General features: G+C 40.4%; 1 protein-coding gene across 7 annotated transcripts in view; it reads left to right on the top strand.

Moving 5' to 3' along the window:
• MICAL3 (microtubule associated monooxygenase, calponin and LIM domain containing 3) overlaps positions 1–14,994 on the top strand; it is a 165,315-nt gene that overhangs the window by 49,427 nt on the left and 100,894 nt on the right. For all 7 annotated transcript variants that reach the window (XM_068402371.1, XM_068402370.1, XM_068402368.1 and 4 more), the window contains exons 2-6: positions 2,610–2,985; positions 11,481–11,688; positions 13,278–13,394; positions 14,101–14,202; positions 14,749–14,904. In XM_068402371.1, the coding sequence (XP_068258472.1) occupies positions 2,722–2,985; positions 11,481–11,688; positions 13,278–13,394; positions 14,101–14,202; positions 14,749–14,904 (847 nt within the window). In that variant the 5' untranslated portion in view covers positions 2,610–2,721. The remainder of the gene's footprint in view (positions 1–2,609; positions 2,986–11,480; positions 11,689–13,277; positions 13,395–14,100; positions 14,203–14,748; positions 14,905–14,994) is intronic.

Genomic DNA, 14,994 nt, shown 5'->3' with positions numbered 1-14,994 from the left:
AATAATTCTTGCCTGCCCTTGCTTTGCCTCCTGTAATTTCCATGATCTCTGACGTGTTGCTCGTGGGTTCCAAGGGCTTTGGGTGTTTACATCAGGAAGGCAGAATTCTGGGGAGTGACTAATTGCAGTGACTGAAGCCTCTGTATTTGACCTGTGGGCATAACTGACTTCCCAGCCTGCATGAAATGGGATGTCGGCAGAACTGCTAAATTAATGTGCCGCTCGGGTTGCGCTGCGTAAAATGACATGCTTTTGCAGGTTTGTCTTCTGGCTTGGCAAACGTTGAACACAGAGCAGTAAGTTCCTAGAATGAAAGTAGGTTGGATTTTAACTTCGGGATCTCTCTGAGCAGTGCAGAACCAGTGCCACTTCAATCCTGTGGTGAAAGCTTAGAATAGAAGCAAGAGTAAGAAATGAAACCTATGTTGTCCTTACATCTGGATATATCAATAATGGACCGTGGACTGACAGACTTAAACTGCCAGTCCACTGAGTTAGGTCGTATAACTTCTATTGCTTTTTCTTAGGAAGTGTCAGTCACCTGAAGTGCTGTTATAATGTGAGTGTTTGGGTGGTACAGTGGGCTGCAAGAGGTGGGGGAAACAACAGAAAATAGTATTCAACTTGCAATGTTGTGCTGATTAATGAGGCGTATGGCTTTAGACTGTAGGTATTTTGTTGTATTTGTATTACACAGATGCACTGAAATTACTCCTTCGGCATAAGAGGTGATTTGTTGGAGCTCTTTATAACATTCTGCTTGAGAACAGAAGAGGAGACACAGGCTTAAAGCACAGTGTCTTAGATCTCCGCAGTAGTGCAGTGGTTACCCTGAGGTTCAAGCCTGGAGCATGTTTCCAGCTTCACAACAGTGAAGTGAAGATTAAAAATAAGGAAAGGAGTTAGTTCCATCCTGCTTAGTGAGCAGTACTGATATGTACGTGGCATCACTATCAGCCAGTTAGAAAACAGCTTCACGTGTACCAAGTCCTCTAAGGCAGTTGTCCTAATACAGCCAGAATTGCATTCTCTGGTGTCACCCATTGTTGTACTGTGGCTTCTGTAGGAAATTTTATGTTTACAGTTTGTGGCTGTATGTAAAGGTTTTCAGGTCTCCTTTGCTATTTCTAAATGTAAGCAATAAATACCATGTTAGGGTGAAACGCAGGAATGCCCAAATAAACTGCTGCAGAGCTGTCATTTGAGAGGGGAAGAGACATGAGCTGTAATGTTTGACTTGGCTTCCTCTCTGCTGGAACCAGGAAAAGAGCTGGTGAGAATCTAAAAGATTTTATCCAAGTCCACATGTTTCCTTTTTTACCTGAATACCCTTTGCAAAAAAAAAAAACCAAAGGACAAAAAGCACCTCAGAAATGCTTTCCCTTCCATAGTTCCCACATGTGTTGCCATGCTGCCCTCCTATCTGAAGACAAACAGAACTATTCTTTTTTAGTAATATTAGTATTACTAATATTACAAAATACTTAGTATTATGCATAAAAGGAAAAAAGAGATTTGTTATATATAAAAGAGAGAGAGAGGGGGAGAGAAAATATCTGTCCCTTTAAACAAAATCTGCTATTTTTGATCCAGACAGTTCATTCTGTAGGTCTGCAGGCTGCTTCTGAGGGATCCCAGGAAAGCAACTAAGAGTAGCAGACCTCCTGTTAGCATATTTAGTCTGCTGAGGACCCCAGCTACCACCTAAAAATTTTATAGGGACCTGCATATCAAAAGAAGTTGAAAACCACAGAATAGAGGAATTACTATGAGAATCTGAAGAGGATCACGCATCAGCCACATTTCACTCTTAGGCTGCTTACTTACTGACAGGAATATATGCATAGACTCTAGGTAAGGCAGATATTTATACTTCTTGATGCAACACAGGCATTTTTTTTCTGTCTTTACATCTTTTCTTAAGCATTTGATTGCTGTTAGCAGGTTTAACTTCTTTCTAGGATTGCAGTAGCCATTGCTGGGTTTGTTATGTCGCTGTACAAAAGCAGTGTTCACAAGGACTCTGACAGAGATATCAGCTTGTGCTATGCCATCTTTTTTTCTCTTCTCTACACATCTCCATTTAGAATGAAGGAACCAAAACTCATGTTACTGGTGGAATACTAGCTCCTAAAGTACTTTGTGGCCGTAGTGTTTTTAGGACCATCACATAAACATTGCTGTGGTGTTACCACAGTGATCTGATTATCACAGTGACTGCTACATTAGTAAGTCTATCTTTTGTTTTAAAACCCATGCCTACTTCCAAACATCACATAATATTTGCCAGTTTACTTGTAACTTCTCTGCTGTTCATGTGAAATGAGTTTTGATAAAATTTTCTAGGGACTGGCTCAGGTAAAGTGTTTTGCCATTTAAGAGAGGCGAGATGTTCCACTGTCTGCAGTGAGGCTCAGTGAGCTTTGGAAGGCTCCGCTTCAGTCAACTTGGGCAGGACTCCTTGGGGTATTGATCAATTGAGTTATTTAGGACTGATGCTTTATTAATTACTGAGAATCTGAGCTCTCAGTTCAGCAGGCTTAGACAAAATTTTGGAAAGAAGAAAGAAAGAGCAAGCTCAGTTACATTTTCTTCTTTTTATTTTATAGGTTAATAATGCTTTTAAGCCAGAGGTGAAAGTGGCTCAGCAGAGCGCCATCGGGAAATCTGGCAGACTGGAAGAGAACAGCTGCTTCCCAGGGCAGCTGTGAAGTGTGAAGCATGGAGGAAAGTAAGAATGAGAAGGTGAACCAGGCTCATGTTCTCTTTGACAGATTTGTCCAGGCTTCAACCTGCAAGGGGACTCTTAAGGCTTTCCAAGAGCTCTGTGACTACCTAGAACTAAAGCCCAAGGACTACCGTTCTTTCTATCACAAACTCAAGTCCAAGCTAAATTACTGGAAAGCCAAAGCCTTGTGGGCCAAATTGGATAAAAGAGGCAGCCATAAGGACTATAAGAAGGGGAAAGTATGCGCCAACACGAAGGTAAGAGATTTGTTCATGGTGGTCAAGACAACTATTACCCGGTTTGTCTCTGGAATACACAATAAAAATGTCTCGGTTTGCTTGGTGTCAGTATAAGCCCAGGGAAGATTTAGGAATGTTCTCACATGTATTATTTACAATATAGCCACAATTTGTTAACATTTGACTCTCAATCAAAAATTGCATTTGCTACTACCAAATTTAACTGTCCACCTGAATAGGAGAGGATAAATGGAAATCCTTAGGAATGACCAGAAAATTTGTAATTTATTCAGGAGAAGCAGCCTGCAAGTTTGCATGTTGTTTTTCTGACGTCAATACTATAGATGGGTTAGAAAATCTTAATTAGTAAGCCTTTAATCTTGGTAGGTTTTTTTTTAAAATATTTTTTTACTAGACAATAACAGGGACATGAAATTTGCTGTTGGAGTCCAGATAAAAAATATGTATGTTTGGAAATTTCCAGTTTTAATTTGAAAATCCTCATGAGTCTCAAGAAAAGTGAACTTTCATGCCAATTTGGCAAAATATTCTATTTTCCATTATTTAGAAAGTAATAACTTCTATGCCAGATTCAGAGAAACAAAAATGCTGTGCAGACTCATACCAATTCCTTTTAAAAGGCTGGTATCTGTGGTATTTACTGCAGGAATTCCTGCTTTTACACACACCCCCCAATTTTTTTTTCACCTGATTTATTGTGAGCTGGTATTTATGTGCTGCACCCTTGTTGGACTTTACAGTATGAGCTTATTTATTTATTCTGTTGTTACTGAAAGCAGTTCTTTATATCGTTCATCAAAATGTGAATGGAATAGGTTATTTTTGCAAATAAACATATACTCTTCCTTTTTTAAAAAAGGAAGATAGTGCAGAATATGATAAAATTAGAACAGGATTATGTCCTCCTTCATTGAGGACAATAGATGCTGCTTCTTCTCTTGAATATTCACCTTTTGGGAGAAGGAAATATCTTAATAGGAGGAATTAATGACTAATTCCTCAGTAGAGACCTGAGGGAGAAATATATCCTGTTTAGGTTATGTCAGTCATTTCAGGTCTGTGGACTGAAGTTTAATTCCCAACTAGATATTAGAAAGTTATGTTAGTTTCTTGATTGCTTATTCTATTTCACTTTCCAATGGCCATTTTCATATGGATGGTGGCATTTGTAATTGATTACTACAACAACACTTGGAAAAATTACCAATGGACCAAGGTCCACTTGTTCTAGGTCTTGTAAAGGTAATTCTTTCCTCAAGAAGTTTACTATTGGTACATCAGATTATAGATAGCAAGTGCATATAGATTAACTTGGAGAACAATAAAACAATTGGTCAGTGTTGGTCATCATGGTGGGCACTAGCTTCAACACTCCAAAAGTCCAGCCACTGTTAAGGTTTGTATTTTTCAGGCAACATGAGAAAGGATGGACTTAGAGGACAATAAATGTAGTGATTTTTGTATATATTTAGGAATAAACCTTCCAAGCCCTATGGACATCATGGGCAAAAATTCAAAATTCTTTTTCTGAAAACTCGACTGCACTTTGCATTCATTGGATTCAGGAATTGGTCTTATTTTGAATGAAACATGATGGGTAGAACTGAAGTAGGATATTGAAGGCTGTGAAATGAAGACGAGTGGCTTATGTTTCAATGAGAAAGAGATTGAGCAAGCTGCGAAGAATGTAGAGGTATTTTAACTTATTTGAAGTAATAGACTAAAAGAGTGTTTTGCATCTGGGCTCTGAATGTATCTTAGTGGGCAAGACTGTATTTGTTAACACTGAAAAAAAGGTTGCATCGATAATAGAGATGCAACACGAAAAAAGAGATTTAATGGAAGAATAAGTGTATGACTTTGATAGTACTTGATTATGAGGACATACAAAAAAATAGATACAAATGGAGGTTGACATCCAGCTGTGAAAGACGTTCAGAAAATTGCTTGTGACACTTACTTAGAAGGAAAGTGGTAAGGTGAATTTAGAAGGATATTAGAGCTCCATTTTATCATGTTGGGCTTGAACTGACAACTAGGCAGCCATAAGGAGATGTCAGAAGGTAGGGATTTTAGCTTGGACAAAAAGTAGTCAATTCTGAGTTGGAAAAGTTCTGTGGATCTACAGTACTGACAAGCTGATTGAACCCATGCCTGTGAATGAGATGAGGCAAAGGCAAGTTGTAGAGGAAGATGATAAAGAGATGACAGGCGAAGCCCTGTGGGAAGTTGACAGTGAGAGGAGTGGAAGAAATGAGGCAAGTCCTTCAGCTAGTGCTCTGAAAGAATAGCTGCAGACATAGAGGAGTACTGAGTCTTAAGTAAAGCAGAAAAAGACACACTTTAAAGAAATACATGTAGCCCACTGTCTATAAGACATCTCTTCAAGTGCAGTTGAAAAGTGGGTAAAAGGGGTAAAGTACACTGGGAGTGATGTTTGACTAAAGAGTTTGCTGGAGATTTTATATAGTCCAAAATCTTAGCCTATTTCGTGCACCAAAGCCAAGCTAGAGAGAGTGTAGGATGGAATTGAAGAAACGGGATGAAGAGAGTGATTGTGGAAGGGGCATGTGCTGATCTTGGAGATGAGATGGTGGTGAGATAAACAGAGAGTCTCACGGGGTCATGTGTGACTCTCCCTCATTTAATGATGAGAGAGAAACCTCAGAATTTGCTGGTGTTGGTCTGAAGGACCAGGGGGGTGGGAGGGGGTAATGATTGCAGTGGACATGTCAGGGATCATGCTGAACTGGTCTCTACTAGAGGAAAGGGAGGGATTATTCTGTAGCTGCTCTCCTGTGTGGATGACAAGGAGAAGAAAGAGTAAAGGAAAAGAGGAAAGGGAGTGGAGGCAAGCCAGAGAGTAATTTGCCAGTGTTTCTAAGAAGCTGTTGGTGAGATACTGTATACAAACACAAGTCAAAAGGGTGGATGGTGAATAAATTAAAGGTGGTACCCCCTCTGTCCCAACCCAGAAGCATGTAGGACTGTGGATTTGTGATTCACACCATAGCCGAGAGAAAGTGAAATTTAGTTAATTTTTTTTTGTTGTTAGTATGTCTTAAAGAATATATGCCTGTGATGATAAATTATTTTTGTATGGCTTTGCATACAAATTTGTTGAAATTTTTAATGTAAAGAAAAGATAAATATATGTATTTTTTATCTTTTTCATATATGTTTCTGTTAATTACTTGTTTCCTATCCTACTAGTATCTGCCATTAAATGTTTATATGTAGTTCATAAGAGATAATCATAACTATTCAAAGTAGAGGCCTTTTAAGAACTGAATCATATCTGATTTGATGTTTCCTATCTCACTTAGTTTTATATTCCTAATGTTTAATGTATTTTGCAAACCACTGATTAAAAAATACAGAAATTTAAGTGTGCATGTGGCGGTGATAGAATTTAAAATAAAGATTAGGGTTTTAGCCATGTTATCAGAACAGAAGTCAGTCATTTCTTTAGTAAGCTCAGCTTCTATACACTTGAACATATACCAGTTTTGAAGTTCTTGTCCTCTGCGGCGTAGCTCTTGCCCCTTTAAAAATGGTGCAGGAGTGAAGCGCGGTGACTGGAGTTGGGCAGTAGTTAGTGCATCACATGGCCAGCGTCCAGGTTAACCAGAATTCGGATAATTGGTGTTCATGAAAGCAAGACTTGGACGTGATGGGTTGTTCAGATGTAAATAGTTACAAATGGTGCTCTCCATTGGTTATACAGAGAATACAGGATTTCAGTTTGCATTTAATGTTCCATTACCATGGTGTTGTTACTGAAAACTTAATATAATCTGTCTGAAAGATCTTGAGCAAGAAGTGTTTCTGAGTGGTGAGACAGCTTTAGTGCATGGAGTTGCAGCAGTTGCTTGGGGTCATTGAGGGGAGAGGGAACAAGGAACAGCAGTAGCTGCCTTTATTTAGTTGGCTGTACTTGGCATCTCATGTAGTTACTGCTGCCTGTGAGAGTATCAGAAGATAGGTTTCCATGAGAGATCTGAAACTGGAAGAAATGTTAAGAGGTAAAAAAGGGCGCAGAATCGTTTCTTCTGTTTTTAATTGTGCTTAAAACTCACTGTGTTTCGTAATAACATAATTTAATATTTTTGTGATGGTAAAAAAATATGGCAACTTTGGCCATTAATTACTTCACTGAGTATCATATATTTTACATTCAGAACATCTAGAGTCTTAAATATAACCTAGCTGTTGTTAGCCACATCCTTGTTTGGATCTGATCCTCACTAACAAGGAGGGTCTGGTTGAAGCGGTGAAGGTTGAGGGCAGCCTTGGTTGTAGTGACCATGAGATGGTAGAGTTCAGGATCTCATGTGGCAGGAACAGAATAGCTATCAGAATCACAACCCTGGACTTCAGGAGGGCCAACTTTGGCCTTTTCAAGCAATTGCTAGGGGTAATCCCATGGGACAGGGTACTGGAAGGTAAAGGGGCCCAAGATAGTTGGTTAGCATTCAAGGACTGCTTCTTCCGAGCTCAAGATCAGAGCATCCCAACAGGTAGGAAGTCAAGGAAGGGTACCAGGAGACCTGCATGGTTAAACAGGGAACTGCTGGGCAAACTCAAGTGGAAGAAGAGGGTGTACAGATCATGGAAGGAGGGGCTGGCCACTTGGGAGGAATATAAGTCTGTTGTCAGAGGATGTAGGGAGGCAACTAGGAAAGCTAAGGCCTCCTTGGAATTAAACCTTGCAAGAGAGGTCGAGGACAACAGAAAGGGCTTCTTCAAATACATTGCAGGTAAAGCCAACACTAGAGGCAATGTAGGCCCACTGATGAATGAGGTGGGGGCCCTGAATGCCTTCTTTGCCTCTGTCTATACTGCTGGAGGCTGTCCTGAGGAGCCCCAGACCCCTGAGGCCCCAGAAGAAGTCAGGATAGAGGAGGAATCTGTCTTGGTAGATGAGGGCTGGGTCAGGGACCAATTAAGCAATCTGGACGTCCATAAATCCATGGGCCCTGATGGGATGCACCCGCAGGTGCTGAGGGAGCTGGCGGAAGTCATTGCTAGGCCACTCTCCATCATCTTTGCTAAGTCGTGGGCAATGGGAGAGGTGCCTGAGGACTGGAGGACAGCAAATGTCACTCCAGCCTTCAAAAAGGGCAGGAAGGAGGACCCGGGTAACTATAGACCTCACCTTACCCGGGTCAGCCTCACCTCCATCCCCGGAAAGATGATGGAACAACTTGTCCTTGGTGCTGTCTCTAGGCATATCAAGGATAGGGGGATCATTAGGGGCAGTCAACATGGCTTCACCAAGGGGAAGTCATGCTTAACCAACTTGATAGCCTTTTATGAGGACATAATCCAGTGGATAGATGATGGTAAAGCTGTGGATGTGGTCTATCTTGATTTCAGTAAAGCGTTTGACACGGTCTCCCACAGCATCCTCGCAGCTAAACTGAGGAAGTGTGGTCTGGATGATCGGGTAGTGAGGTGGATTGTGAACTGTCTGAAGGAAAGAAGCCAGAGAGTGGTGGTCAGCGGGACAGAGTCCAGTTGGAGGCCTGTGTCTAGCGGAGTCCCTCAAGGGTCGGTACTGGGACCAGTTCTATTCAATATATTCGTTAATGACTTGGATGAGGGATTAGAGTGCACTGTCAGCAAGTTCGCTGATGACACAAAACTGGGAGGAGTGGCTGACGCACCGGAAGGCTGCGCAGCCATTCAGAGAGACCTGGACAGGCTGGAGAGTTGGGCGGGGAGAAATTTAATGAAATATAACAAGGGCAAGTGTAGAGTCCTGCATCTGGGCAAGAACAACCCCATGTGTGAGTACAAGCTGGGGACAGAGCTGTTGGAGACCAGCGTAGGGGAAAGGGACCTGGGGGTCCTAGTGGACAGCAGGATGACCATGAGCCAGCAGTGTGCCCTTGTGGCCAAGAAGGCCAATGGCATCCTGGGGTGTATTAGAAGGGGTGTGGTTAGCAGGTCGAGAGAGGTTCTCCTCCCCCTCTACTCTGCCCTGGTGAGGCCGCATCTGGAGTATTGTGTCCAGTTCTGGGCCCCTCAGTTCAAGAAGGATAGGGAACTGCTAGAGAGAGTCCAGCGCAGAGCCACGAAGATGATTAAGGGAGTGGAACATCTCCCTTATGAGGAGAGGCTGAGGGAGCTGGGTCTTCTTAGCTTAGAGAAGAGGAGACTGAGGGGTGACCTCGTTAATGTTTATAAATATGTAAAGGGCAAGTGTCATGAGGATGGAGCCAGGCTCTTCTCAGTGGCATCCCTTGAGAGGACAAGGGGCAATGGGTGCAAGCTGGAACACAGGAGGATCCACATAAATATGAGGAAAAACTTCTTTATGGTGAGGGTAACTGAACACTGGAACAGGCTGCCCAGAGAGGTTGTGGAGTCTCCTTCTCTGGAGACATTCAAAACCCGCCTGTATGCGTTCCTGTGTGATATGGTCTAGGTAATCCTGCTCCAGCAGGGGGATTGGACTAGATGATCTTTTGAGGTCCCTTCCAATCCCTAACATTCTGTGATTCTGTGACAGGGGAGAAGGTCGTAGAGAAAAAAATGTTTTTACATTTCTATGACAACATTACAGACAATTAATTTATAATTTGATTAGACCTGAGTTTGAATAATCTGTTTTTAGTACAATTCCTTTTCTGTTGTATACCTTATAACTATTTTATATGGGAAAAGTTATCAAAGAATATGTCACCCAACTCAGTGTGGTCTTGTTGCTTATTGAATCCAGTCTCTTTGAAGATTGTGGTTGTCAGATGAGCAAAATTGTTACCTGAGTAAATATGATACGCTCAGCTAATTTTCTTACAAGTTTAAAAAAAGAAAGACTAAGGGGTGTCTGAGAGTTATACTTGCCCAGAAAGAAAACAATATTAAATTGGAAGAATATATTAGATTCTAATTGATTATCCATTTTAACAAATGACAAATTGGACATCTGTTCAATATATAAGTCTGGTTTGGAGTTTAATAGCTCAGTGGTTGGGATTGCCTTTTCTCCATATGCCTTCAGGTTCCTGAAGCTACTAAAGAAGTGCTGTTATTCTTCCCTGCCATTTCCTCTAGACTTGGATCTCTGCCCTCAGATTTACGTGACTTCTTATCTTATACAGTAGTCTTACTTTGAATTTGCACATCAGTTGTTATGTCGTCACTGCTGTAACTTGTTCTATTCATCATTCAGCCTTTATATTTGCAGTTTTACGTCATTTGCAGAATTTATGCCCCGGAGAATAACTGGTGAAAATGTGGTGACCTGTAAAAATTGGCATATGGGGAGGACCAAAGAACAAAGAGCTTTGCTTTGGGATAGGCTGTTATCAGAAAGTTGGATTCTGGTTAAGTTTTAGCATACCTAAGAATTTCTCAGAGGGTTTTGTTGTCCAGCCATAAGGGTGTGTAAGGATCTGGAAAATACTCACATGGCAGCAGCAGTCACCACTGTAGCAAGATCTTTATTCTGTGGATCTGGTTTATACTCAATAGAAATCAAAGTACAAAAATGATATGACAAAATGAACTGTGTACTATATTTTTGTGAATGCACGTAACCATGCCGGCGTCTTTGTGGACCTCAGTTTCTGCGGGTAAGAAGCGTCAACTGACCATCTTGGTTTTTTAATCTTAAAATAAATGATCTTGCTGTATCATTCGTTTCTTTGAAAGTACTTCCAACACTAGATATGTAAGTATTCTACATTCTCTCAAGTTGTTTATTGCTTCTGATAGTGTTCGTGAGTAGAGTGGAAAAAGATATGAGAAGATGAAAGACCTTTGCTATGACAAAGGTTAGGCTGGAGAAAACGTATTTTGATAAAAGTTGTCTAGTCACACAAAGTTCAGATTTACATTCTATGTACGTTCATGAAGTTTCCTTTGCTGCGATAGTAGAAGCACCAACATAGGCATAAATTAGAGTGCTCTGACTTGACTGCTGTCTGTGCTAATCTAAATGACGATGTTTATAAAAACACTAGCATCTCTTCTATTTATCTGCTTTAGCCATTGCTATGCTACTCAGTGGCGATGAGGAATTTTTGGTGTTACTGAAGATTTTCTCAAGAAAGGCCAGCTCAGGCTTTGGAACATGAGAGGAAATAACCGTTTTTTTAAGAAATAAAAGCACATGGATTGGAATGAGGGGGAGAAGCCTTCAGAAATATTGCTGTTCTCCAGTTGCTTATATAGCTTGGAGAGTACACCTTGGCATCTCTTCTTAGAACAAGGGTTTAAAAGAGGCGGGTGACTTGCCTGCTTCTGCAGACTTTCACTGCTCTGTGATAGTGATATGCTTTGTTTTCAGGTTGCAGCAACTGCTTTAACATATCAGTGGCAGAGCGTGGCAGGTAACAAGAGAAAGACTGATCTGAAATTTCAGCTTACGTTGCAGACAAAGAGCACTTACTTGTAAGAGCCGTGGGATGCTTGGAAGCTGTGGTAAAAATATGTTTTTCCTCCTAGGACTGTAAAGTTACCCTGTGCTGGTTGTTTTGCAGTGTCTGATAATTGGGGCTGGACCCTGTGGCCTTCGTACAGCCATCGACCTGTCATTCCTAGGAGCCAAGGTGGTGGTCGTAGAAAAGAGGGATGCCTTTTCCCGCAATAATGTGCTGCATTTGTGGCCGTTCACCATACATGACTTGAGGGGTCTTGGCGCCAAAAAGTTTTATGGCAAATTCTGTGCAGGATCCATAGACCATATCAGTAAGTACAGCCACTGCTAGACACAGCAGCACTTGTTCTTCATAGGAGGAGGGTGGATGAGGGCATGGGGGTAACTCTTTAAAATTCAGCCTACGCCAATCACTGCTCTCAAGTCCTTACGGTCCAATTCAGCATTACCTTTGCATAGTGCGTTTTGGGCTGGACCTAGATGTGAAAGAAATACGTTGTGCCGTGAGATTATCACACATGCAATATATATCTTTCATCTTTTTACACCTGTTACTTTCCAAGGCATATCTTTTTCCTAAACTGAAAAGTACATTTAAGGTTCAAACCTTTTTTTTTTTTTGATGGATAATTTTCATATTTTTGCTGTTACATTCCTGCAGCTGCCAGATTGTTCTGTTTCTCTTGAGCATTGTAAGCAACTTATAAAAAGAAAAATTACTGAATGCTTTTGAACATTTTTGTGAATGTTGATCTGGAAAAAGGAGGAATAATTTTGGCTTTGTTAATTTTTGGAAGAGTGATGAAGATATTTTCAAGAACACTGTCAGCCTATGAATAAGTTTTGATTAAATAGAGGTTTAGATATTAAAATTGAGAGTAGTTTTGGTTCTCAAATCCTGAGAAATCAGTCTTCTTTGAAAGCTGAATACTTTGATGGATCAGGAGTTATTATTTTTCAGGTTGTTTTTTGTTTGTTTTTTTTTTTTTTTTTTTTTTTTTTTTTTTTTTTTTTTTTTGTTTTGTTTTTGTTTTTGTTTTTTTGTTTTTTTCCAAAAATTTACTGGACAAGGCACAGCCAAGTTTTGCCCACCAGTCTGTGTTCTCCACTGGGCATAAGTGGAAGGTATAAAGTGGCACAAACACAGTAGATAAGATTTGTCCAAAGCAAAAACTGCCTCTTTTTTTTTTTTTTTTTGACAGTGAATGGTAAAACTGAAAGATCTTTGGAATGTCAGTCTTGCAGATTGCTTTTTCCCTTTCAATTTCTTGTCATTTTTATTCTTCCAGTTCTTTATGCATGTTGTCTTCTTTTGTATCTCAGCACAGCTGAAATTTAGTGTTTAGGTGGAGCATTTTTTCATTTCAGTATCTGAAACATGACACTAAGGTGTCTTCCTTCAAACTAATAGAGTTTGCACACTGTCGTTATCATACCCACTACCTACGTTAACTAAAGAGGAGAGAGGTGGTGAGGAACTTACGATGCCCTCACTAACCAAAAGGTGTTAGGATGAAGGTACAGTTCAGTATTACAGTTAAGCTGATCAAATGGCTAGTTGCCATCTGTGACAAAAGTGCAGTCCTGCTTGTGCTCTCTTCCCTTTATCCCCTGCAGTGCATGTTCTGGTTGTTTCCCTTGTTGCTGATTTGGGAACTGAAATACAAAAAAAATTTATTTATTTTTATTATTTGAAAAGGTCTGGGTTTTCAGCCAGGTAGAAGTTTCTTGGCATATGATGATATTACACACCAGTGCTGCCTGTATGAAGTGCTGGGAACACAGTGGGAAAAAGAAAGTAGCAGCTGGCCTTTAAATCAGTTTATCAGTAATGTCAGATGCATGGGCACTTGTGCTCTTTTCTTTTTTTTTTATTTCTTTATCATTTGCTTTTTTGCAGGTATCCGTCAGCTCCAGCTTATCCTTTTGAAGGTTGCCTTGATCTTGGGAATAGAGATCCATGTCAATGTGGAATTTCAGGGGCTTGTTTACCCTCCGGAGGATCAGGAGAATGAAAGCAAGTAGCATGAAACGGGTAGTAGAGAAAGGGGAAGTTATGGTAGGATACACAGACTCCTGCTCCTTAACTCTGCTTATGACTCTTAAGTCCTTTCCTCACGCTCCATTGATAACAGTAATTATTAATACACTTTTGCTTGAATTTTTAGTACGATTTATTCTTTCTAGTGACAAATCCAAATTAGTTACTATATAAAACAAAATCATCTGAAGCACTACACAGAAATAGACCACGACACAGTAGGTTGTAACTGCTTCTAAAATATTTAAGCGTATTACTCTTAGAAGGTACCTTTTTGAAACAACTCCTTTCCTTGCATTCACTGAAGATATTTATATCGGTGAATGGTCTATGTTGTATTTTTTTGTATCTTTGTGAAACCTGTTCTGTGATCGCCATGGGAGATGGTGGCTTACTTATTTTTTGGCATCCTATTAGTTGAATAGATAGTAGAGAAGCTATAAAGGTTGTAGTGATCCTTAAAGGTAATAGCCAAGGGGGTTTTACTGGAGCTGTCACTGCCTCTGATTCACACGGAGTGACTGTCCAAGTCAGCAATGGACCTGTCAACAATATAGCTGTCCTGCAGTGTATCTTTACTGACCATGTGAGGAAGGGATTATGGATAGTAAGAAGTGGTTTTATGTATATGTTCTGTTATGAGCACTGCTTATATTGTCATTAACTTGGAGTTTATCAACAGGAATAGGTTGGCGTGCATTGGTCCACCCAAAAACCCATCCAGTGTCTGAGTATGAGTTTGAAGTAATCATTGGAGGGGATGGCAGGAGGAACACCTTAGAAGGTAATGGTGTGTCCGTAATTTGCTTTCAAATAGAACTTATTCTTAAATTAGTTAGAATAAAAATGGCCTTTAACATCCCACTCAAAATCTGGAGAGACATTTGACTGGTGAAAGGGGAGATTAAAAGTCCGTGTAAAAATCCGTGGGTCGTCATTTTCCTCTTCCTACCCACTAGCAGTGGAATTAGGTGTTTTGACCTGGATAACTTTTCCTACATTTTTTCTTTGCTTGAGTAGAGTTGTAGCTCTTACTTTTGGGCGTAGTAATTGAAATGTTGAATATTATTCTGTGTAGTAGAGAATTCTATGTTAGTATTTTTGATGCAAGTTGCAGTTTTTGGAAAAGAGATAAGAAAGAGAGGGGAGCTTTTTCCTTAAACAAGAGCTTTTATTTTTCTAATTAAGCAATTGTTGCGTTCTGTGTGGAGGAGTTTGTAATTCATCAGATCTGTTCTCTCTTTATTTTGTGAGGGCACCTGTCTGTGGCATACTGAGCCTTCTCTGGAGGTATTCTCTATTCAGTGGTACTACTTTATCCTTCCCATAGGGTTTCGCCGAAAAGAGTTCCGTGGTAAACTAGCAATTGCTATCACAGCAAACTTCATCAATCGCAACACCACAGCTGAAGCCAAAGTAGAAGAGATCAGCGGTGTGGCCTTCATATTCAACCAGAAGTTCTTCCAGGATCTACGAGAAGCCACAGGTTTGCCAGCAATTGCCAGATGTCCAGTGAAAACTATTTGTCTTTATTATTACAACTTTGTAGCTCAGGTATCATGTTTAATCAGTAAGT

The sequence above is a fragment of the Nyctibius grandis genome, chromosome 5 (assembly GCF_013368605.1).
Source record: "Nyctibius grandis isolate bNycGra1 chromosome 5, bNycGra1.pri, whole genome shotgun sequence".
Lineage (NCBI taxonomy): Eukaryota > Metazoa > Chordata > Aves > Nyctibiiformes > Nyctibiidae > Nyctibius > Nyctibius grandis.
Note: the sequence above shows the minus strand (reverse complement) of the source record. Positions and strands in the feature narration are given on the sequence as shown.